This window comes from Lithobates pipiens, unplaced genomic scaffold (genome assembly GCF_037356315.1).
Source record: "Lithobates pipiens isolate NorthernLeopardFrog02 unplaced genomic scaffold, aLitPip1_a1.2 Scaffold_25, whole genome shotgun sequence".
NCBI lineage: Eukaryota > Metazoa > Chordata > Amphibia > Anura > Ranidae > Lithobates > Lithobates pipiens.
In genome coordinates this window covers 148,554,921-148,578,307 of record NW_027507787.1, presented here as the reverse complement: position 1 = coordinate 148,578,307, position 23,387 = coordinate 148,554,921, and the positions used below count along the sequence as shown (strand labels likewise).

Here is a 23,387-nt window from a genome sequence, read left to right as displayed (position 1 = left end):
AACAAGCTTCAACATGCTTTTTCTTCATCAGTGGGATTTTGCGTGCTAAAGCCAAGTCTTTCTGAAACTCTCCACAAGTGGCCCTTGGACAACTCTTCTGATACTTCTTTTCACTCTGTCAGTTCTATCTGATTTATATTGAAATAGTGTTCTTTCCACTTCTGGATTATTGCCCCAATAGTGCTCACTGGAACATTCAGAAATCCTTCTGTCCATAATCTCCAGTCTCAGAATAAACCATAAGTATCAGGTGCTGAATATATCATTACTGGAAATACAGTTGTGACCCTCAAGAAGTCCTATAGATTCCACTGGCAACCTGAGGCTATCCCATACCTAGGGATAAATATTACGCCCTCCTTGCACACCCTGTACTCTAGAAATTAACCTGTTCTCTGCAAACACCTTGCAGCAGATATGGCTAGATGGCAACTCCACCCCCTGTTGTGGTTTGGCAGACTACAGTGCCTGAAGATAAATGCCCTTCCAAGGAAGTTATACTTGTTCTGTACCCTCCCAGTGACACTGGTTCGATCTGACTTGGTAGCTTTCACACAGAAAGTACTTTCTTTTATCTGGGGAGACAAGAGGCCTAGGGTAAACAAAAGCACATTATAAACAAAAAGGGAGGTCTGGGGGGTCTCAGTTCGCCAAGATTTTTATGCTGCCCAACTTGTCCAGCTGATTAAATTCCATTCCCATCAGCCCCACCCACTATGGATGGAAGCAAAGTCCTATTCATGCAAGTTGGGACTGATTTCCCACGTAATGTGGCTACCGGCAAAGGAATGACCACCAATTCTATGCCCTTCCCTCTCATTTTCCTTGGGAATATGGGGCAGACTCTCCAAAGCAGACACATTTAAATCTCCCCCATAGTCCCTTGGCTCCAAAACAGAGTTCGTCCTAGGCAGCTCCCCCGGACTTTATACGCATAGCTGACTTCTGTGATCATAAGGGTATTTTGACTAAACAGGCCTTACAGGAGAAATATCAGCTGCCAACATCAGAACATTTTCTGAGTACATTGTCTCAAAAATCTTATCTTATTACTATGATCTATGGAGTGTCTATGTCACAAATATGACAAGATCCAAGGTAACATCTCAGAGATTTATGCCATTTTAACTCCTTTCCACGGGTAAAATGGGAGCAAGATCTCAATGAGACCCTTGAACTTGATGAATGGTATTGTAAAGTGCTTTTACGATGGTACTGGTTATTCTGGCAACTTTCGTGCCTGGTTCTTTTCCGCTATGCTTCCAAAGTTGTGATCAGGAGTTGACTATGTTCCACGTTTGGTGGCAGTGCCCTAAGGTGAGGCGTTTCTGGATTAGAGTATATCATTTCATTTTTTTCCCCCATGCAAGTTAATCAGATCAAATCCACGAACATGCTTTACTGGGTAGTGTGGTGGAGGTGGCCCCAAGATATCAGAGAAAACTCATCACTTAATTTTTGTGTCTGCTAAAATGCTCATTGCCGGCTCCTGGAGGTCTGCAGTCATACTGTTTCATCAGTTCAAACACAAACTTTCCTGGATCATGATAAATGAGTGTTTATCTGCAATCTTAAATGACAAAATGAAGGTCCTTGAGAGGGTATGGGACCCATGGATCAAATATCTGGCTGCTGATCCCAGGACACTACCTGCTTAGATTGTTTATTAGTGTGCAAAGATTGGAGCGTAGGGGTTCACATAATGTGATCGCCACCGCGATCATGGACTTTACTTTTTTTTTTTTATGTTTTTACTGGTAATGGCAGCGATCTGAGATTTTTAGCAGGGCTGCGACATTGCAGCAGACAAATCTGACCCCAAGAGACACTTTTGGGGACAAGTGACATTGTTACAGTGATCAGTGCTAAAAATAAAATAAAATGCACTGATCAATGTATAAATGACAGTGGGAGGGAAGGGGTTGCCTGTGTTCCCTAGGTGTGTTCTGTGTGGAGGATGGGCTCACTGGGACAACAAAGATCTCCATGTTGTCCCATCAGAACCCCATGCTACATCTCTGTGCAGCGCTGGCGGGTGGCCAACTGACACAGTCCGCCAGACCCATGCTCCTGCAACGCGCCCACAGCATCTATTGCATGAAACGATGTACAGGTACCTAGTTTTGCACAACAGAGCCGCCGTGCCGCAGTATGTGGATGGGCCTAAGGTTAACCGAATGACGGCCATAGAGCGGGCGCTTTTGTCCGGGAGGCCGTCCCAGGATGTCCTGTTGTTTACTTCCGCAATGCGCGCCGCCGCGGGCGTGCATCGGGGAAGTTCTGTGTTTGCCATTGTTCTGCCATATAGTGTCCGCGCCGTACTGCGCATGCGCAGTACGGAGCAGACGAAGCTTCGGAAAATCTCCGAAGATGAACGGCACCTGCGCCGTGAGTGGAGGTGGTAGCCCCACCATCCAAGTGGACATAGGGTTGTGAATATTAGAGGGCCCCTCGCGGGCGAGCTTCGCTCGGCTCTTTTATATTCCTACTCTATGTCCACTTGAATAGTGGGGATAGAACCTGGACTTACGGCGCAGGCGCCGTTCATCCTGTGCAATTTTTGGAATCTGTGTTGCTGTGTACTGCGCATGCGCAGTACGTAGCGGACACGATCGGATGGAGGACCTTATATGATAAGACACCGTGTCCCCCGGAGACAGGCAAACACAGATCGCTGTAAAAGGCCAATCACAGCAGCCGTTTACAGCGCGACCGGCGTGTCCAATGTGAGATGATCTCATATGTAAACATATGAGATCATCTCTCAGCGCCGCTCTCCCTCCTCACACAGACAGCGTGTGAGAGGGGAGAGATGAACGGCTGCAGCGGCCGTCAGTGTAAAAAAAAAAAAAAAAAAAAAGTCAGTGTGACGTGTCATTGTTCTGGTGCTCCAGGGCCTTCAAAAGTGTAATAAGTAGTCAACAAGTTAGATGTGTAATTTATGCTCCTAGAACACCTGATTGCGCTCCCTGCATGTTGGGTCTCTCTAAGTGGCCAGGCTGTGAAAAAGTCCCACACATGTGGTATTGTAATACTCAGGAGGAGTATCAGAATTTTTTTGGGGGTGTCATTTGTGGTATACACATGCCATGTGAGAGAAATAACCTATTGCAATGACAATTTTGTGTGAAAAAAAAAATGAAAAATCTTAATTTTGCAAAGAATTGTGGGAAAAAAAATGACAACATCAAAAAGCTCACCATGCCTCTTACTAAACACCTTGGAATGTCTACTTTCCAAAAAGGGGTCATTTGGGGGGTATTTGTACTTTCCTGACTTGTTCGGGTCACAAGAAGCGAGATAGGCCACCAGTACATCAGATGTGATCAATTTTGTGCGATTCGCACCACAGCTTGCAGACTCTCTAACTTTCACAAAGACCAAATAATATCCACTAATTTGGGTTATTTTTTACCAAAGATATGTAGCAGTATAAATTGTGGCCAAAATTTATGAAGAAAAATTAATAATTTGCATAATTCTGTCACAGAAACAAAGAAATATGCGTTTTTTTTTTTCAAGATTTTCGGTCTTTCTTTCATTTATAATGCAAAAAATAAAAACCCCAGAGGTGATCAAATACCACCAAAAGAAAGCTCTATTTGTGGGGAAAAAAAGGACAAAAAATTCATTTGGGTATGCATGACTGAGTAATTGTCATTCAAAGTGTGAGAGCACCAAAAGCTGAAAATTGGTCTGGGCAGGAAGGGTGTTTAAGTGCCCCGTAAGCAAGTGGTTAAACAAAAATAGTGTGTAGTGCTACAGCCCCTTTAGAAATCAAACAAATCAAAATCTGTAAAGGTTGTTAATTGGGTTAGATTGATTCAATTGTATATGTATTTATATTGGCATCACCTAAGGTCTGTTTATTCGATTTTTTTTTTCCAGACATTGATTTGAGTTTAGTTCTGCTTTCAATGCAATATTTACTCATCCCTATCACAACTCAAAAGGTGATTGTGGAAGCCCTTTACTTTGCCAGCCCAACAGTCAGATTCTCACCATTGCCATACTATTGGATAACAATAATAATATAAAAGATATATCAAGTTTCCAGTGTTATTCATCTACTTTTCCAAGTAATAAAAAGCTCACAGAGGTTCTAACCCTTTCACACTCCATTAAAAAAATTAAAACAAAATTGTCTTTAGAAACACTGTAAGGTAACGAAGTTGTCTTTTTATATGCTGGGTTCCTGACACTCATCTGAACCGAGGGCACCACCTGGATGAGAGCTAAACGCCTTCAGCATTACAGAATGTGACCAACTACTACTGGAAATATCAAGGAGACATACCAGACTCCTCACCTCTTGGACAGGACATAGCGGGTCTGGATCACTACACAAGGCGGGCTCTGGTTCCACATCTTTTGCTTTGAAAATTTCTGGTCCTGGAGAGCTTGCCAGGCTTCTATCATGTCCTTTCATCCCGGGACTGTGTAGGAAGGATTTTGCTGGCAGAAGATCCAGGTAGGTGTGGTCCTCTAGTTCTTTTGGAGCCTCTGGTTTTGGCTCCTCCTCCTGCGCACACAGATTGCAGAAGAAAACAAAAGAAAGGATGGAATTTACTTTTGCCATTCTTGTGTAATAATACTCTACATATGATCCATCCTCGTATTAATAAATATTATCCCTATCTAGGACGTGCAAATAGTGACTGGGATTTATTCATGTATTTTCAATACACTCTGGTGCTCTAGAAAGCCCTGAGCAGCACTTCTGTATAGACCGGAAACAATTCACACACCCCCCCAAGTGCTTGTTCCTTCAATAGCTTCACTCACCACTGTATCTGACATGTCGACATCATCGTAGAGATCCTCCAGTTGGCTCCTCCCACCTCGCGGGTTGTCAATGTATGTGTTTGGCTCTGAATATTTCCTTTGCATTAAACTAAAAAGGCAAAATAGGTTATGTACTATAAAAAACAGATTTGCACTGGTAGAGCCAGGTTCACTAAATTACAAAATATTTAAAGCCCCCAAAAAAAGGTTATCCTGAGAAATTACACCAACCACTGACCTCTCCTACCAAAATACTAACTTCCTGGCTTTCACATTGATCCAAAGGCTTCAACACTTTCTGGATCTCTGACCTGCAACATGCATATGTATCAGGAAATTTGAATGCTTTCTCTTTCTGTGTGCTTGTCCTGGGTTTGCAGCTTAGAAGGTGAAGAAAGCCAAAAAAAAAAATGAATTTTTAGGACAGCAATTGCGTCCCACATTTCGCTAGAATTTCCTTTAGTCGAGAACATGCAGCTGGTTAAAAGCCCACGGCTGAGTCACATTTTTACCACCCCTCAACCGCTCCAACTTTAGGTGTGATGGCAGTGACCAGAGTGTGCACATGCTGCGGTGGAAATTATACCCCATTGTACTCAGCAGGCACCACCGTCCACCAGTTTGCGACCCATTCAAGCGAATGGGGCCTGGGTGCAGTAGTCTTGAATTTAGGGTGTAAAAAGAGACAGGCAATGAGAGAGATGACACAATGCCTCCTCACCACCTGTCAAATCCTCTGAAGATTGATCTGAACATGAATTGCTCTTCAAGGAGCAAAGCAAGTGTAAAAAAAAAGGCCTTAAAGTAGAGGCCCCCCAGCATAAAATTTAAAGTCAGCAGCTACACATACTGGGGGGGGGGGAAGAAGGGGGGATGTGAACTTCTGAGTGATCTCGCTGCGGCAAGTTCTCTCGGAAGGGTCAAAAACAGGTATCCGGGCCCCGTAAGGTGCCAAACGTGGCCCCGGAGGGGAGGAGGAGGCAAATAAGCAGAGCTCCCACTTTTGGGTGGGCTTCCCCTTTAGGGAGAAGGGGGCTGCCCTCAGGTAAATCTACTTTCAGGTTATACATTGATGTCGTCTAATATCCCAATTTTAGGGTGTACATCGGAGTGGGACATTGCTGTTCTAGGAAGGGTTCAGGGGTATTTGCAAATAGATACAATAAAAGTTGTGCTGACCGAATGCTAAAAGAATGCATACATACACTATATATTCCCTTTAAATGAACTGGGATGAGCCTATGGTATACAAGATATCAGCAATATTGATGGATTCATGGAAAACATTGTATCACTTACAAGTAGGAGTTCTTTGCTGCACTCACAATACAGGAGACACGCTCAGCATCCACATAATCGTAGTCAAACTCCTCCGGGTCAGTTTTTGAACCGGATTCAGAGAGGAGAAGACCCAGCCAGTGTCCCATGTCCTCCGAGGACTTCGCCTGTGAAAGAAACACCGAGAATCACTAATTGTGGACCACAAAGTCTCCACACTCCCAGATCATCTTCATTAGACTGTGCAATATAACCAGCAATGCCATTATAGTCAGTGTGGACACGTTATAATAAGGAGCATTCTCTGGGTTTTAGGATAAAATTATATAATGTAGCAGTGATAATCGGGCTCTATAGGCACTATCATCATACAATACATCAATGTGTATCATTCCACCCTATGGAGCCTTATAATCACACTGCTACATTGTATAACATAATACTATGGAACCTAGTCACCACACTGATACATTGAGGGTTATTTACTAAAGGCATATCCACTTTGCACTATAAGTGTACTGAAAGTGCACTTGGAAATGCAGTCGCTGTAGATCCGAGGAGGGCAAGGAAAATTAAAAAAACAGCATTTTAGCTTGCACATGACTGGATGATAAAATCAGCAAAGCTTCCCCTCATTTCAGATCTACCCATTGGATTTAGAGCGACTGCACTTGTAGTGCAAAAGTGGATTTGCCTTTCATAAATAACCCCCACTGTTTCATTTCATCCTATGGGGCCCAACCATCACACTGCTCATCAGTGTTGGTCATCTTACTTTAAAAAAGTAAATAGTTAAGTTACAAATGACTTCTCCCAAAAAGTAACTCGGTTACTACATTGGAAAAGTAATTAGTTACACAGCAAAGTAACTGTGGTGGTGGTGTACGGTACTTGGGGGGGGGGGGGGAGGGGGGGTGGCAGCGGTGGTGGTGCCATTCTCTCCCACCACCACCTCTGCCTCTTACTGATCCCATCCCCCACAACCACGGATCTCATCCCTACCATATCCCCCCATCACCTCTGTTGTAGAAGTGATAGTAGGTGGGTAGGGATGGGATCAGTAAGAAGCAGAGGTGATGGAGGACTTGGGATGGATCGATTGCACTGCAATTCGAATCGTCAGAAAGTCACTTACTTAAATGCCTCCAGGGATGCCTTTCCTCATGGGGAGAGAGAGAGACCCTCCCCTTCACCGCGGCGGAACGAGCGGCCACGGCAGCCCTCCTGGGCGGTAGATGTAATTACGGTAACTCTGCCCAAGTAATGGGAACTGCGTTACCATGAGGGGAAGAGTAATCAGTTCGATTACTCGTTACCCTCTAAAGTAACTGCATTAAGTAACTCTGTTTATTTTAACAGAGTTACTTACATCACTGCTGCTAATTGTATCATTCCATCCTATGGCAGCCCGATTATCACATTGCTACACTCATAAGACTCCATAGGATGCATTGACACAATGTAGCAGTGTTATAAATGTGCTCCATGGGGGGCGTGTCCGGATGTGAAACAGGGAGGACGTGCCGCTACAGAGCTCCGATCATCCTTATACAGAATCCTCTGCCATCCTCCCTGTTCGGCGACCCGAAGAGCCTGTGGAGTTCCCCTGCCTTTCTCAGGGCATCAGTGGTACCGGAGGAGCCGGTTATTGCGGGGCTGAGCGCCTCCGTGCGGGAATCCTTGGTTGCGGCCTACTCAGCCTGGTGCGGCCGGTCGCCATCTTGAGGCCTGTGCGGACCTGTGAAGCCTCCGGAAGACCGCTCTAAAGTGCGGAGGGCCGCGGAGTGCGGGCGTGGTCGAGGCAGCATCTGTGGAGGAGCTGTTGTGAGGAGGGACGGAAAGATAGCTGGATGCCGCCGTCCGCGGCCGGCAGCATACCACCACAAATCGGTGCCATATTGAGGCCTGTGGAGCCATCCTACCTTGCCAGGAGGGGAGGTGAGTGCTAACTCTGGGGCCAGGAACCAGCTCCGCCGGGCAGTGACTTGAATAGGTGACTAGCTGGGAGTCCTTGTTTATCTCCATATGTGCTGTGCATCTCTGCTGTGAACTCTTAAAGGGAAACACCCTATTGCTTTAAATTTCACCCTGCACATTGTTGGTCTGCTTGCTCATGCCCTCAAGAAGTAAATCTGCAACTAAGAAGGCCTCAACTCAGCCTGCGCCTTGCCCCAGTGACATTCTGAATCAATTTAAAGCACTGTTAGCGGACATGGAGCAGGCGGCGCCGGCATCGGCTGAGCCTCCGGTGCCGGTGACTCCACCAGCGAATGATACCACTGTTATTTTGGTGGCAATTGAACAGAGCAGAACCTCATTGTTGGTCCGCATTGATCATCTAGCGGAGGAATGCAATCTCATCAGAGCAGACCTAGACAAATTTAGGGGTAGACTCTCTGAAACTGAGTCGCGAATATCTGTCACGGAGGACATTACTGCCCGCCATGATGACGCCATTCGTAACCTGCAACGCACTGTGCAAACGCTAGTGGCTAAATCTGATGATGCAGAAAATCGCCTGCAAAGGAATAATGTCAGGGTCCTGGGTCTCCCGGAGGGGGCGGAAGGGGATCGCCCAGCAGAATTCGCTGAGGCCTTCTTTAAGACTCTTCTCAAGTTGACTGAGGTACCTCCTACGTACGTGGTGGAAAGGGCACATAGGGTACCAACGGGTCGGGGTACCTCAGGGGCCCCACCGAGGCCCTTTCTTGTGCGATTCCTCAATTACAGGGACCGGGACCGCATCCTCCGGGAGGCTCGGAAGCATCCAACTCTGCCCTTTGAGAATACGGTGGTACACCTTTATCCTGACTTCTCGGCGGATCTACAGAGACGACGCAAAACCTTCACAGATATCAGAAGACGGCTGAGGGAACGGGATTTGAAATACTCCATGCTCTATCCTAGTCGCCTACGGGTCCAGCATGAAGGCTCAGTGAAGTTTTTTGATTCTCCTGCGGAGGCAGATTCCTGGTTGCTGTCCCTGAGATAATTGTTTTGGCCTACCTGTCCAGTTGCAGCCTCGGTGGCTGCTGGGGTTTTTTTCTGGTTTTCCTTCATCAGGTTCGTTGCTCATGTTCCAGTTTGAGTACCCCCGAGCCCTCACCTAGGTATTTAAAGTTGAGAATGCTTTGGCTTATCCTGTCCGGGGTGGGGGGAAGAAGTGGGACATGGTTATACTTCTCCTTCATACTCAGGTTTCGGGGTGACTCTTGTCCGCACCTCAGGGGGACTCCTGTTATGCCATATGCTCCTCCATCACACTGGGACACCTACAAAGCCTGGGACTGAGGAGGGACGCACCTTTGTGCTGCCCATTTGGGTGAGTTACAGGTCGCCGACAGGCATCGGGGAGCTCTATGGACGCGGACAATGTGTTTATGCAAGTTAGATTTTTTGCACTTTTTGTTTCTGTGTTTTTTTTCTTTTTGGGAACGCTGGTCCATCTGACCTGTGGTACGGTCATGCCCTTCAGGACTTTTTTTGGACAAGGTTTGGAAAAAGCTGCATGTACCTGTTGTTTTGGTTTGCTACACGGCGGCAGGGAGTTTACGGGAGTCAGGGGTTAAGTTACTTAGTATGTGCAGCCTTCCACGTCAACTTTTTTGTTATTTCACAGATATGTTATATGACTGAAAATCATACCCAACTGTATTTCATCCTCTCCTTACAGGGGTGCCGTTTAATGTTTATTGAGTTAACAGGTAACAATGGCAGGATCCATGGTTAATGTGGTGTCTTGGAATATCCGAGGCCTGAACGACAAGTTTCGTAGAGCCTTAATGTTCCAATATTTGAAAACGATCACTCCGCATGTGGTGTTTCTGCAGGAGACACATCTGGATGGGAGCAGAGTACTGGCTTTACGCAGAGCTTGGATACAGAGGGCGCTACATGCGACATACTCCACTTATTCTAGGGGTGTGTCTATTCTTATTAGTAAAGCGGTACCCTGCACCATTCATCATGTCATCTCAGACCCGGGAGGCAGGTTCTTAATTGTTGTTGCTGATCTCAGTAATTGCAAGATGGTTTTGGTTAACGTTTACATACTTCCCCCTTTTCAGGTACAGATATTGTATGATCTATTAGGTAAATTGGCACCATACATACATCTTCCACTTCTTATAGCAGGGGATTTTAATGCCATACTCTCCGCTACGTTGGATTCCTCTAATACATCTAGGGTGGCATCAGTTGACCTTTCTGCGTGGGCGGCTACAGCCTCCCTCACAGAATTATGGCGGTGGAAGAACCCCTCCACTAGATGCTATTCTCATTTGTCCAAAACGCATAGATCCTCCTCCAGAATCGATTTGGCTTTTGCTAATGCATCCATGTTGCAGTTGGTGGGTGGAGCCAAATATTTGGCAGGGGGCATCTCAGATCACACGCCACTTTCAGTACACATTGTTCCTCCTTCGGTTTTTAAAGGAGGGGCATGGAGATTGAATCCGGGCTGGTTGGAGGTGGAAGAGGTATCATCCCAGGTGGCCCCACATTATGATAACTATTGGAATGATAACATAGGGTCTGCTGCTCCCACAGTGGTATGGGATGCATTTAAGGCATGTATGCGAGGCCACTATATTTCAGCCATTAAGCAGGCACGCAGGTCCCATAATCAGAAAGAGCAGGAGCTGCAGGATAGGGAAAGGGTTTGTGCACGGGCTCACGCCAACGACCAGTCTGATATCACGTATGAGGCCTTGTTGGAGGCCAGGCGCACACTTGCACTTCACTTCGCTGACTTGACACATACCTCTAGAACAAAATCTGCAGAATCCCTTTTTGAGCAGGGGATAAAAATGGTAAACTGCTGGCAATGTTGGTGGCAGAACACAGAGAATACAAACCAATATACCCTGTATTGGGAATGCTAGGGGGGATGTACTCACTAACCCTACTGATATTATGGACACGTTTGTGGAATATTACAAGACACTGTATGCTCCTATTCCGGTCTATGATTCCCAAGAATTGGATGCACTGTTGACGTCCCTTGAAATCCCAGTGCTGTCTGCAGGGGATAGGGAGGTGTTGGAGGCTGACATAAACGAAAAAGAAATCGAGACAGCTATAAGGGCTTTCCCCCCCTCACAAATCTCCTGGGCCTGATGGTTTCAGTATTGAATGGTATAGGCTGCATATGGAGGACCTAGTTCCTAGGCTTAAAACCCTGTTCTCTTACTGTCTCAAGCACCAATGCCTCCCTGATTCCTTAGCTGAAGCGCAGGTGATTCTTCTTCCGAAGCCGGGCAAGGATGTTTTGTCCTGTTCATCCTATAGACCCATAGCGCTGTTGAATCAGGACCTTAAAATCTTGACAAAGGTTCTGGCTACCAGACTCTCCCAGGTCATCACCACTTTAGTTGACATAGATCAGACGGGTTTCATACCGCAAAAATCTACTGACACAAATCTTTGCAGACTGTTTGCTCATCTGCAGATGGAACACGATAGGATGGGTACTAGGGTGGTGGTGTCTCTGAACATGGCCAAGGCCTTTGATTCTGTGGACTGGCAGTATATGTTGGCAGTTCTACGACACATGGGCTTTGGGGACGTCTTCATGACCTGGATCTCCTTACTATACAGTAAACCTCTAGTGGCCATAAAGATAGGCACCTCGGTTTCCTCTCAGTTTCCTGTGGGTAAGGGCACGCGCCAAGGGTGCTCGCTGTCCCCATCTTTATTTGCACTCGCGATAGAGCCCTTGGCCATAGCGTTGAGGAGGTCATCCGAAGTGGGGGCGTTGGAGGTAGGGGGCATCCGGGAATGCATTGCACTTTACGCGGACGACATTCTTCTTTTCTTGCGTGATGCAGGGCCGTCATTGGAGGCGGTGTTCGGGGTGCTTGACAAATTTGCCACGTTCTCCGGACTCCGAGTTAACTGGGAGAAGTCCACGGTGATGGCTATTGACTCGGGTGCCAGGGCTCTGGCATCCCACAGGGTCCCCATAGCTTGGGTGGAGGAGTTTAAGTATTTGGGGATACCTATATCACCCGGAGTGGGTGACTTTATGTCTCTTAATCTTCTACCATTATTGACCAGGGTCAAAGTGCAATTGGAGGCATGGAAGCATCTGCCGCTGTCTCTGATTGGTAGGGTTAACCTACTTAAAATGAAAATCCTGCCGGTTTTTCTCTACCTCTTGCGGAACACTCCGATTTGGATTCCCTGTTCTTTTTTTCGACGGGTTAATAGTCTTTTTAGCTCCTTTTTATGGGCCGCTGGGCATCCCAGGATAAGTTTGCGTACTTTACAGGAACCCAGGGGTCAGGGCGGATTGGCGCTACCTGATCTTTTCAAATATTTTATAGCGGGACAGATGGTGATTGTTAGGCGCTGGTTGACAAAGGACGCTGGGGACTCGGCGACGGTATTAGACGCAGCCCGTCTAGGTTCATATGAGAGTTTATCTTATCTAGTTTATAGGGGCCCACAGACTGCCTCACCCTTGACCGCCTCAATGCGAACGACAGTACGTGCGTGGGATAAGGCACAGGCTTTGATGAAAACAGAGGCAGGGAGCTGGTCACAGGACACCCCTCTCTGGTTTAATCCCAGACTGTCTCATTTTGGTGCAATTCCGGATCCAGTAATTTGGGCCAGAGTCGGCATCAAACAATTAAAGCATATAGTGGGGGGGACAAGGCTATACACGTTTGATCAACTGAAAGAAAAATATACCCTCCCTAATTGGTATTTCTTTCGTTACCTCCAGTTGAGGCACGCCTTCCTTACTCAGTTTGGTTCTGATGCTTTGGAGCTGGGTGTGTCTCCCCTGGAGAGCATGTTGAGGAAAGAGGACCTGATAAAACCCCTCTCTGCAGTTTATAAAGAACTATTTGTGGAAATGCCAAAAATGCTTAAAAAGTGTAGAGACACATGGAGTGCATTGGTAACGGATTTCGGAGGGGAGGATTGGGATGATATGTGGGATTACCCATTTAAGACGCTGGTATCAGCCAGAGATAGGCTAATTCAATTTAAACTTTTACACAGGGTGTACTATACCCCGGCAAGGATAGCTGGGATATATGGCACAGATGCGGCAGTGTGCTGGCGCTGCCCGGACAATCATGCTGACTTCGACCATGTGTTCTGGCAGTGCCGGCAGATACAGGTATTCTGGAAGGGGATGACACACACTATACAGATGGTGCTTTCGGTGCCGATTCCTGTTACGGTCGCGACATGTTTACTCGGGCTGGTGGAGGAGTTGGCGCCCAGAAGGGCACAAATAATTATGATTTCTCTTTCTTTGTTCTATGCCCGTAAGGCTATTCTGTTGTGTTGGAAGAGACCAGAGCCACCCACGGTGTCATTCTGGAAAAGTATAATTAACAAATCACTACCAATGTATAAAGCTACCTACTTGAGCAGGGGATGCCCCAAAAAATTTGAGAAAGTGTGGCAATGTTCTAGATGCTAAAGATACTGTGAATTAATCCATTGTGATGGGGCTGGGTTTTGATTTCAGGCTTGCTATACTGGGCGGGGGAGTGATATGAGTATGGTATTTTTCTGTATGCGGGTTGGACGGTACTGTCATGGATGTCTTGGACATGTAATATTTGTTATAGTTGGGAATATGGAATGAGATTTAGTATTGGTTGGAAGGCTGCACAGGGGATTAAGGGGGGGGGGGGGGGGGGGGGGGTTGGTACATGTGTGTTGTACTGTATGTGTTGATAAACTGTTAATAAATAAAAATTAAAAAAAAAATGTGCTCCATAGGATGTCATCAAACAATGTAGCAAGTGTGTATCATTCTATCCTATAGGATCCTTATCACACCGCTACATTGTGCAATAACATCCTACGGAGTCTGGTCATTACGCGGCTACATTTTATCACTCCATCCTATAATCTGATCATCACATTGCTACACTGTAGTGCCCCATTTTTTGGGAGTCTGATGATCACACTACTACGTTGTACGATTCCCTCCTATGGTGGCCCAATTGTCACATTGCTACACTGGTGATCAGACTCTCATAGGATGCATTGACACAGCATAGCAGTGTGATGGCTGAACTCCCATATGACAAAATTATACAAAGTAGCAGCGTGATGATCAGGCTCCCATAGGATGAAATTATACAAAGTAGCAGTGCGATGATCAGGCTCCCATAGGATGAAATGATACATAGTACAAGTGGGATGATCAGGCTCCCATAGACGATCTATTGATCTACTTCTGTTCAATTGCCCTGTCTGAAGAAATCCACTCAATCAGCACATTGGCGTGCGCAGCCTATAGCAGAAACACACATACGTGTATATCAGCAGAGCAGCAGATTGGTGTCAGTATTTTATTTTTTTACAATATTTTTTATTACTTTTATGGGGCTTTGGTGAAATATCAAGGGTCTAAACAGACCCCTGATGTCTCACCTGCTTTTCTCTGCAGTGAACATAGTTTACTATGTGTCCGTTCAGAATGAAGACAACAGCGATCGGTAAAGATCACCTACTGTGTTCATTCAGAAAAGGCAGGGGCTGGTTAATGAAATACTTACCAGCCCCTACCCCGCTACTGAGAGGAGGGAAGGGGCTGGTATGCAGGGGGGAGACAGGAAGCATCGGCACCGCATGGGGTGATTAGGGCGTGCCAAGGCACGTCTGGAACACCCTGTATGCCTGCCTATGGATAAGCAGCTGCAGTGCAAATCTGTGTATTCTGACAGCGGGGGAGTCTCCTTGCAGTCAGAATACAATAGTTCAGCGGGGAGGATTTCCTCATCCACCTCAAATGTGTGGATGGGAGAATTGGTTCATTTTTTTTTTTCCAGCCTGCGACCTGATGAGAACAAAAACTGAACCGTGTATGGCCAGCCTAACCCTTTATAACACCCTTTACTACGGGAGAACACGGTACAATACTTTACTATTCTTATGACGATCACAATAATCGCCACTGAATTGCTGAAAACCTTTTTTTGGAGTGGATGCCCGGTAGCTTCATTCTGCAGACCCAATATTCATCCCCAGAGATGGTGAATTAATATTTCAGTCCAGAAATGATCAAAGAAGCATATTTGGCAGGGGCATCACAAGCTGCTTTCTCTGTAGCCTTGAGCAAGTGGGGAAGGCATCTGGCGAAGCTTTCAGTGCCGTCCAAGTGAGGATAGCGAATCCTCAATCCTTGGCACTGATATTGTGTTCTTCAGCTGGATCTGTGAGGTCAACCTTCAGCTGTCTGAAACACATTTTACTATTTTTTGACCGCTTGTTCTTGCACTGTTTGAACAGTGACAGTTCTCGCTGCCGCTCATGCCGCCCACTTCTTTATTTAGATGTCTTGAGTTTCTTTATTCCATTAGATTGGCTTCCTAGAACCACCCAACAAAGCTCTGCTCCAAATCTGGCTCCTTGGTACCATATATCATGCTGCAGCCTTCTCTTTATATGCACTTGATTGTGTTCACAAATATTCTGTACCTGGGCACACCCTAATCACCCCCATGCGTTGCCAATTCCCACAGATTCCCGTCTTCCTCCTGCAGTGCTGCCAGCTTCCTTCCCCTCCTCTCAGGAGCGGGGAAGGGGCTGGTAAATATTTCATTAACCGGATTTCCTCTTCTGAATGAACACAGTGGGTGATCTGTACTGATCGCTCCTGTCTTCATTCTTGACCATAGCATTATAAACTATGTTTTTACTGTCGGCTGCAGAGAAAGGGACTGGGGAATCTCTGTCTTCAGTTTCTTCCGCTGTCTCAAAAGTGAGACATTAGGGGTCTGTTTAGACCCTTGATATTTCACCAAAGCCCCATAACAGGGCTCCTAGAAAAAATTGTAAATAAAAAAAATTATAAATAAAAAATAATATATATGTAATAAAAATATAATATTGTAAAAAATTATTAAAAAAATAATAAAAATTAAAACTACTGACATCGTCCACTGCCCTACTGACACCATCCACTGCTCTGCTGATACACATACGTGTATGTTTATGATCCGCAGTACACACCCTAATGTAATAGGCTGCGCACACCAATGTGTCCGACATAGATCAGCCCCAGCTGCCGCCTCTCACCTTGTGAATTACTACAATGTCCAGTCTGATCCACTGGGGGATGAAGAGACTGAGGGAATGCTTCCTCCTGCCTGCAGCAGACTGACAATATCATCTCAGCCTAGGCAAAGTCAGTAAATGGAGCTCAAGGATGCCTTTTTAATGGTAAAAGCTGGATCATTTCATAAAAACAAATTCAATCGCTGTATATTGTGACATGTCAGGGATGTATTCAGATTTTTAAAGTTACAAACAGGTCCATTTTAATGGTTTGCCTCTCCAACCTGCCTCTTGTTTTCAATATCCAAGGTTGTGAATCAACAGTAAAAGGTAACAGCAAGTGAAAGGATTAAAACACACACACTACCTATATAAAAAGATTGCACAGAAAGTTTTCAGAGACAGGCTAAGGCACCATGTGAACCTGATCGGGGTCAAACAAGCATCCTGCTATTCATAATGTTCTTATACTCTTTCTCCAGCAGAGGGCAGTCATGTCACGGATGGAAGGACAGCAACAAATTTAGTTGATCAATAAGGCATGTTCCATGGCAAAATAAATTTTGCACTTAAAAACGGATGTAATAAAAACACTTACAATGGTACAAAAGGGAGCAAATAAGAGAAGGTCATTGCTATGGTTTATATTCACTCCAACCCTTTTTACTGCCACTGTCATATACCATGTATGGATGGTGGCAGGGGGTTTTACTCAGTCTCCCGGCAGCTGCAGCAACCAGGAGTGTTTGTAGATCTGACAAGCTGGCTGTCGGCTGTCAGAAAGTAATTAAGCGGCTTTTAGACCCCTAATATCTTATTGAAGAGAACATGTCACCAAAATAAAAAACATCACATTAGGGGACTTTTTTGTCCCGATGTGATAAAAAAAGAAAGTTTAGTGAAATGTATTTTTCCAAAAAAGTGTACAAAATCGAAGTTACACCCAAGCACTTAAACCCCACCCCCACATACATGCGTTACATATCGCCGTGCATCCTGGAGTGAGAGAAATACTTCTAGGCCCATTATTTACAGTTAACTCTAAACTGATGACCTGAAGGGGCTTTTAAAACATCAAATATGGAAGTATAGGGTACAGAAGTTTGTCACCGTTTCACGGGCGCACCCAATTTTAAGCCTTCAGATGTTAGGTATTCATTTACTTGGCACAAGCTCATCCTTTATATTTTACCATAAAATTGGTAATATATTGAGTTTGTGTTCTCCAAAATTAAACTCCAGTATTTTTTAAATGAAATTTTGTGTTTTATAAACTTGCACTAATATCATGTGACACAAATTTGGAATTACCACTATTTTATTGTGCTTTCAGAAAATATATAACATTTTATATATACAGTGCCTTGCGAAAGTATTCGGCCCCCTTGAACTTTTCAAACTTTTGCCACATTTCAGGCTTCAAACATAAAGATATAACATTTTTATTTTTTGTGAAGAATCACCAACAAGTGGAACACAATTGTGAAGTGGAACGAAATCTATTGGATTTTTGAAACTTTTTTAACTAATAAAAAAATGAAAAGTGGAGCGTGCAAAATTATTCGGCCCCCTTGCGTTAATACTTTGTAGAGCCACCCTTTGCTGCTGCGATTACAGCTGCAAGTCGCTTGGGGTATTTCTCTATCAGTTTTGCACATCGAGAGACTGAAATTCTTGCCCATTCTTCCTTGCAAAACAGCTCGAGCTCAGCGAGGTTGGATGGAGAGCGTTTGTGAACAGCAGTTTTCAGCTCTTTCCACAGATTCTCGATTGGATTCAGGTCTGGACTTTGACTTGCCCTTTCTAACACCTGGATACATTTATTTGTGAACCATTCCTTTGTAGATTTTGCTGTATGTTTGGGATCATTGTCTTGTTGGAAGATAAATCTCCGTCCCAGTTTCAGGTCTTTTGCAGACTCCAAAAGGTTTTCATCCAGAATGGTCCTGTATTTGGCTGCATCCATCTTCCCCTCAATTTTAACCATCTTCCCTGTCCCTGCTGAAGAAAAGCAGGCCCAAACCATGATGCTGCCACCACCATGTTTGACAGTGGGGATGGTGTGTTGAGGGTGATGAGCTGTGTTGGTTTTACGCCAAACATATCGTTTTGCATTGTGGGCAAAAAGTTCGATTTTGGTTTCATCTGACCAGAGCACCTTCTTCCACATGTTTGGTGTGTCGCCCAGGTGGCTTGTGGCAAACTTTAGACGAGACTTTTTATGGATATCTTTGAGAAATGGCTTTCTTCTTGCCACTCTTCCATAAAGGCCAGATTTGTGCAGTGTACAACTGATTGTTGTCCTATGGACAGACTCTCCCACCTCAGCTGTAATTCTCTGCAGTTCATCCAGAGTGATCATGGGCCTCTTGGCTGCATCTCTGATCAGTCTTCTCCTTGTCTGAGCTGAAAGTTTAGAGGGACGGCCAGGTCTGTAGAGGTAGATTTGCAGCGGTCTGATACTCCTTCCATTTCAAAATGATCGCTTGCACAGTGCTCCTTGGGATGTTTAAAGCTTGGGAAATCTTTTTGTATCCAAATCCGGCTTTAAACTTCTCCACAACAGTATTATGGACCTGCCTGGTGTGTTCCTTGGTCTTCATGATGCTCTCTGCCCTTTCAACAGAACCCTGAGACTATCACAGAGCAGGTGCATTTATACAGAGACTTGATTACACACAGGTGGATTCTATTTATCACCATCAGTCATTTAGGACAACATTGGATCATTCAGAGATCCTCGCTGAACTTCTGGAGTGAGTTTGCTGCACTGAAAGTAAAGGGGCCGAATAATTTTGCACGCACCACTTTTCAGTTTTTTTATTTGCTAAAAAAGTTTAAATTATCCAATAGATTTCGTTCCACTTCACAATTGTGTCCCACTTGTTGGTGATTCTTCACAAAAAATTAAAATTTTATATCTTTATGTTTGAAGCCTAATATGTGGCAAAAGGTTGAAAAGTTCAAGGGGGCCGAATACTTTCGCAAGGCACTATATATATATAAAAAATAAAATGTTATATAATGGTTGGGTTTTTTATTTAATATTTTAAATCATTTTTTAAATCTGTGTTAAAAAAAAAGGGCTCTGGCAACAAAAGGTTTAAAGCTGCTAATTATTGATTTGCTGCTTATTCACCACAGGGTACCTTTTAAAAGTTGGAGTTTAATCTGCTTATATTTTGCCTTCCCTGATTCCTCAGTTTTCTCCTTTTCTATTTTCAGTACAGAACTTTCTTTAGCCCTAGTGCCATCTTCTCTGGGTTTCTGTGCTCCTCTTTGCAACGCAGACAGATCATGGCAGGTAGGAAGGATCTGCAGGGTGACGTACCTGAAAACATCCCAACCTCGCCCTCGGTACTCTTTTCAACTCTGATGCTTACTATTTTTACATATAAGAAGATGCAGTGTGGGAATCCCCTTTACCTCCAGCATGGCCAGCTCCTCCCCATTATTCAGGATGCGGAAAGAGTATAGGTGGTCCGGCGTTGGTTGCGGAATGATGTCACAGCCAAGCAGGGACACAGGCTGAAGGGCTGCTTTGCTCTTGTTTCTTTCCTGAAAGATGTGGAGCTGCCCATCCTTAATGCAGCAATAGCGTGATTTCCAGTGACTGTTTATCAGCACGTTCAGGTAATCTGAAACAACAAAAGAGAAAGAAATAAAGTATATATCTTGGTGAAATTTAAAAAAAGAACTTGCATACATAGCTACTTAGTCTGGTTGAAAAAAAAGACACAAGTCCATCTAGTGCAACCAATAAAGTATAGTACATATAAGCAATACATTGACATTTCTCCATGTTGAATCCCTTTAAAAATGTTGCAAGTATAAAAGAATACCTGTTCCTCTTACAGAAATCCCATGAGCTCCAAACTTCCTGTAGTGAGGTGACAAGCTGCTTCTGCTGAGTTTCAATTTCAATCAGTGTTGTTAACCCTCCCTTGCTGGACTACAGAACACCTATCCCTTATGTTATAAGGGAAGGGAAGGGGAGGTGTTCTGTAGTACAACCGGAGAGAATTGGGCTTGTTGGACAACACTGCTTTGGATTTCAGTGCAACAGAGATAGATTCAGATCCCACAAGACATAAGGGAACAGACAGGAGAGCTACATGGGAGAGCCCCTGCAGAAAGGGTTTTAGGGAGTGCGAGGCCAATGGTCTATGCAAAAGGACAGAAAAGGCAGAAACCAGACCCTTGATAGGGCTGAGAGCCTTATCTTGGCCCTGACCAAGCTGCAAGCAGGAGAGGATTTGTCACAAGGAAATTTCTGGGGGAGAAGCCCAAAACTCACACCAAGTATAACATGAAACAGACCATGCCTAGACAAATCCCCTGGGGGAGGCAAGTACACAATGCACTGGCTGATGGCGTCTTCCTTACACCTGACCGCAGCATGAGATGAAAATGTATAGCTGCCAACTGGTCATATGAATAGAATAGTCTTTATTAATGCAGGTAAAGTACAGAAAGATACACAGCTTACGTGTTTCGGCCTGCAGCCCAAGTCACGACGAAGGCTGTGGGCCAAAATGTGTAAGCCTCTGTATCTTTCTTTACTCCACCTGCATTACCAAGACTATTATATTCGGAAGACGAGTTGCCGGCAATAAATCTTCATCTTACACAAAGTATGTCTTCCATGTCCGATGACAGACATTGCAGAAAGTAGATTTCCGAGCTTTCAGCATCATAGAAGTTAGACCCAGGGATGCCCCTGTCCCTCAGAACCTGGACTTCAGCAGCCATGCTGTTAAAGCCAGCGACCAAGGAGCAGGGTGGTATCAGATTCTTACAACCTGGCAATGTCCACGAAATGTCTGCCAGGAGTCTTACTAGGTCAGCATACCACCCGGGCCAGTCAAAAGCAATGAGGATCACTGAAAAAACCTCCACCTCAATCCTGCGGAATAGACAAGAAAGAAGTTTCGAGGGAGAAATGCATAGATCAGGGTGTACTGATCTCACGGAACCAACAGAGCATCCAATGCTTCCGCTAGAGAGGATGCCTGTACTGGGTTGTAAGGACCACTCTTCTGGGTCCAAGCAATGTCAGCTGAGAAAATATGCACACCAATTGTCATGCCTGGGATCTACCCAGGACACCAAGCCAGGGACAACCTAGTCACTCAACAGCGTTGGCCTGTCCAGAGACCAAAAAGATTTGTCCCACCATGACAGAATATTATATTGCAGTGCTGGGAGTTCACATGGGCAATGGGGACTGCCTTGAAGGAGGCTACCTTCAGGGCCAGGGCTCTATACTGCAAAGACAAACTTGGACAGGTTTTTGCCTGGAGAATTCGAACTCGAGACCAGAGAGTCTAAAGTGGAAGAAACATTCTGACCCGAGATTTGTCCAGGACTAGACCCAAATACTCCAAGGGATCAGTTCCAACAATGATTTCTGAAGGTTCAGGATCCATACAAATTGCTGTAACTCCTGGAAGTCAAAGACACATCCATCAAAACCCTTGCTGACTGCTCCCTCAACATACAGTCTTTTTTACCCACAATGGGGTTGCCACAAGTCCGCATCAGGGATAATAAAGGGGCCAGCACTGAGGTGCAAGCAAGAGGTTGAAGGACAAGGCCGCAAACTGGGAGCAAAGGGGCTCCACAACCCAAAGCTGGAGAAAGTGCTGGTAAAAGCAACCGGCTAATCCTCTAGTTTCAGAATGTTGCACACAGAATCAATGAGAGTCAAGTCTCCTTTCATTTAGGAGTAATATCTCAGTAGACTGAGACTCCTCAGTTGTAGGCTCACCAGTTAAGGATTGGAGTGACTCAAATTCAGAGTCTTTGTAGCTTATGGCTTGGAAGTGCCTAGGTCCTCGGACACATAAGATATGGGCAGGTCATACATTATGCAATGTTTTTTCCTTCAACTGTGGGTTGAAAGAAAGAAAATAGTTAGATTCCCCCATCAACATAGCCAGTATTGATGGGGGAATCCCTCCTGCTACGTTATTGTATTCTGGCAGCAAGTTTCCCAGCAGTCAGAATACAATGATCACTGCTGGTGGCTACAGCATTATCAAAAATGCTCCGCAATGGCAGCCTTCATTAATCAGTATTGGCATATTCACTTTATAGTAGATCTGCACCTGTCAAAGAGAGCCTATCCCCCTGAAAATAATATCTCAAAATGTAATTTGATGAATATACACTATATCTAAATGGGAAACGCCAACCAAACATTGGAATACACAACTCAGGGGAGCACATTATTCCGCTATGATACATTAGACTCATAGGACTTACTGGAGGTCTCCAGGCTCTTCTCTGGACTCTCCATGGAGGAGGACTTCTTTCTGCCCAGATTCATGAGGTTGCTGAGCTTGAGGCCAGATGTTCCTTTCTTCTTTACTAAGAGAGATGAGAAAGAGAGGAATCAGATGAGGAGGTTTGTGTTATTGTCACTCCTATTATTTGATCTATATTGCATCTTTTGTATCAGATTCAGGAGCACTCCATTACATGGGTACCAAACTGCACTCCCATTGTGTGTCCACCTACAGCTTCCAGGGAGCAAGGAGGTCCCCAGATGTACCTACTACAGTACAAAGAACTACTGTGCCTGTGCCCATGAGGTTGAGGCCCCGCTGCGAACTTACATTTTGAAACACTATTTTGTAGCAATGGCAATGTTCAGAGTAAATAAATAATGTTTTTTTTTTAAAGGGTAACCCTGCTCTTATGGCAAAATATTTATATATATATATATATATATATATATATATATATATATATATATATATATACATATATATACATATAATCATATACAATTGTGACACAAGACATATTGTAATTAATGTTATTAAAAATTGTCATTTTCTTTTCAATCTGTAGTACTGTCAGTTTCTGCAAAATTCAATGCAATATAACAACTCGGAGGTGTTCTGTACACAGGTGGCATACAGAATGCCCCCCAGAAATGTAATTTCATGCTTGTGTGATTGGCTGATTTTCTCAAAAGTCTGCATTAAGATACAAGTCAGATTTTAGGCATCCCCTGCAACAAAAAAACAACATTTAGTGAAATGCTACCAAAGGGTTAATTGTGTCTAAAGTGATGCAGACCCTGCCACTTTCCTCATTAAAAGCCTGCAAGTGCAGCAGCTGAAAATGAAAAATTAACTCCTATTCAGATTCAGTCTGCACACAACCAATGGCTATTTCTTCAGAGCAGAAACAGGTAGGAATCTGCAACAAAGTTTGTTCAAATCCTTGCACAGCTTTATTGGGTCCAATGAGAGGAGATGTGACCTCAATGTTCCTTTTTT

The 23,387-nt window shown here is 44.6% G+C and overlaps 1 protein-coding gene across 8 annotated transcripts in view; it reads right to left on the bottom strand.

The window, feature by feature from the left end:
* The window catches only part of AFAP1L2 (actin filament associated protein 1 like 2), a 216,822-nt gene that overhangs the window by 30,876 nt on the left and 162,559 nt on the right, over positions 1 to 23,387 (bottom strand). For 5 of the 8 annotated variants that reach the window (XM_077454971.1, XM_077454975.1, XM_077454973.1 and 2 more), the window contains exons 10-14: positions 22,363 to 22,467; positions 19,522 to 19,733; positions 6,085 to 6,230; positions 4,786 to 4,894; positions 4,298 to 4,522 (exon numbers count right to left, since the gene is read on the bottom strand). In XM_077454971.1, coding sequence (XP_077311097.1) covers positions 4,298 to 4,522; positions 4,786 to 4,894; positions 6,085 to 6,230; positions 19,522 to 19,733; positions 22,363 to 22,467 — 797 coding nt within the window. The remainder of the gene's footprint in view (positions 1 to 4,297; positions 4,523 to 4,785; positions 4,895 to 6,084; positions 6,231 to 19,521; positions 19,734 to 22,362; positions 22,468 to 23,387) is intronic. The other 3 variants (XM_077454976.1, XM_077454979.1, XM_077454974.1) reach the window with 1 other exon arrangement.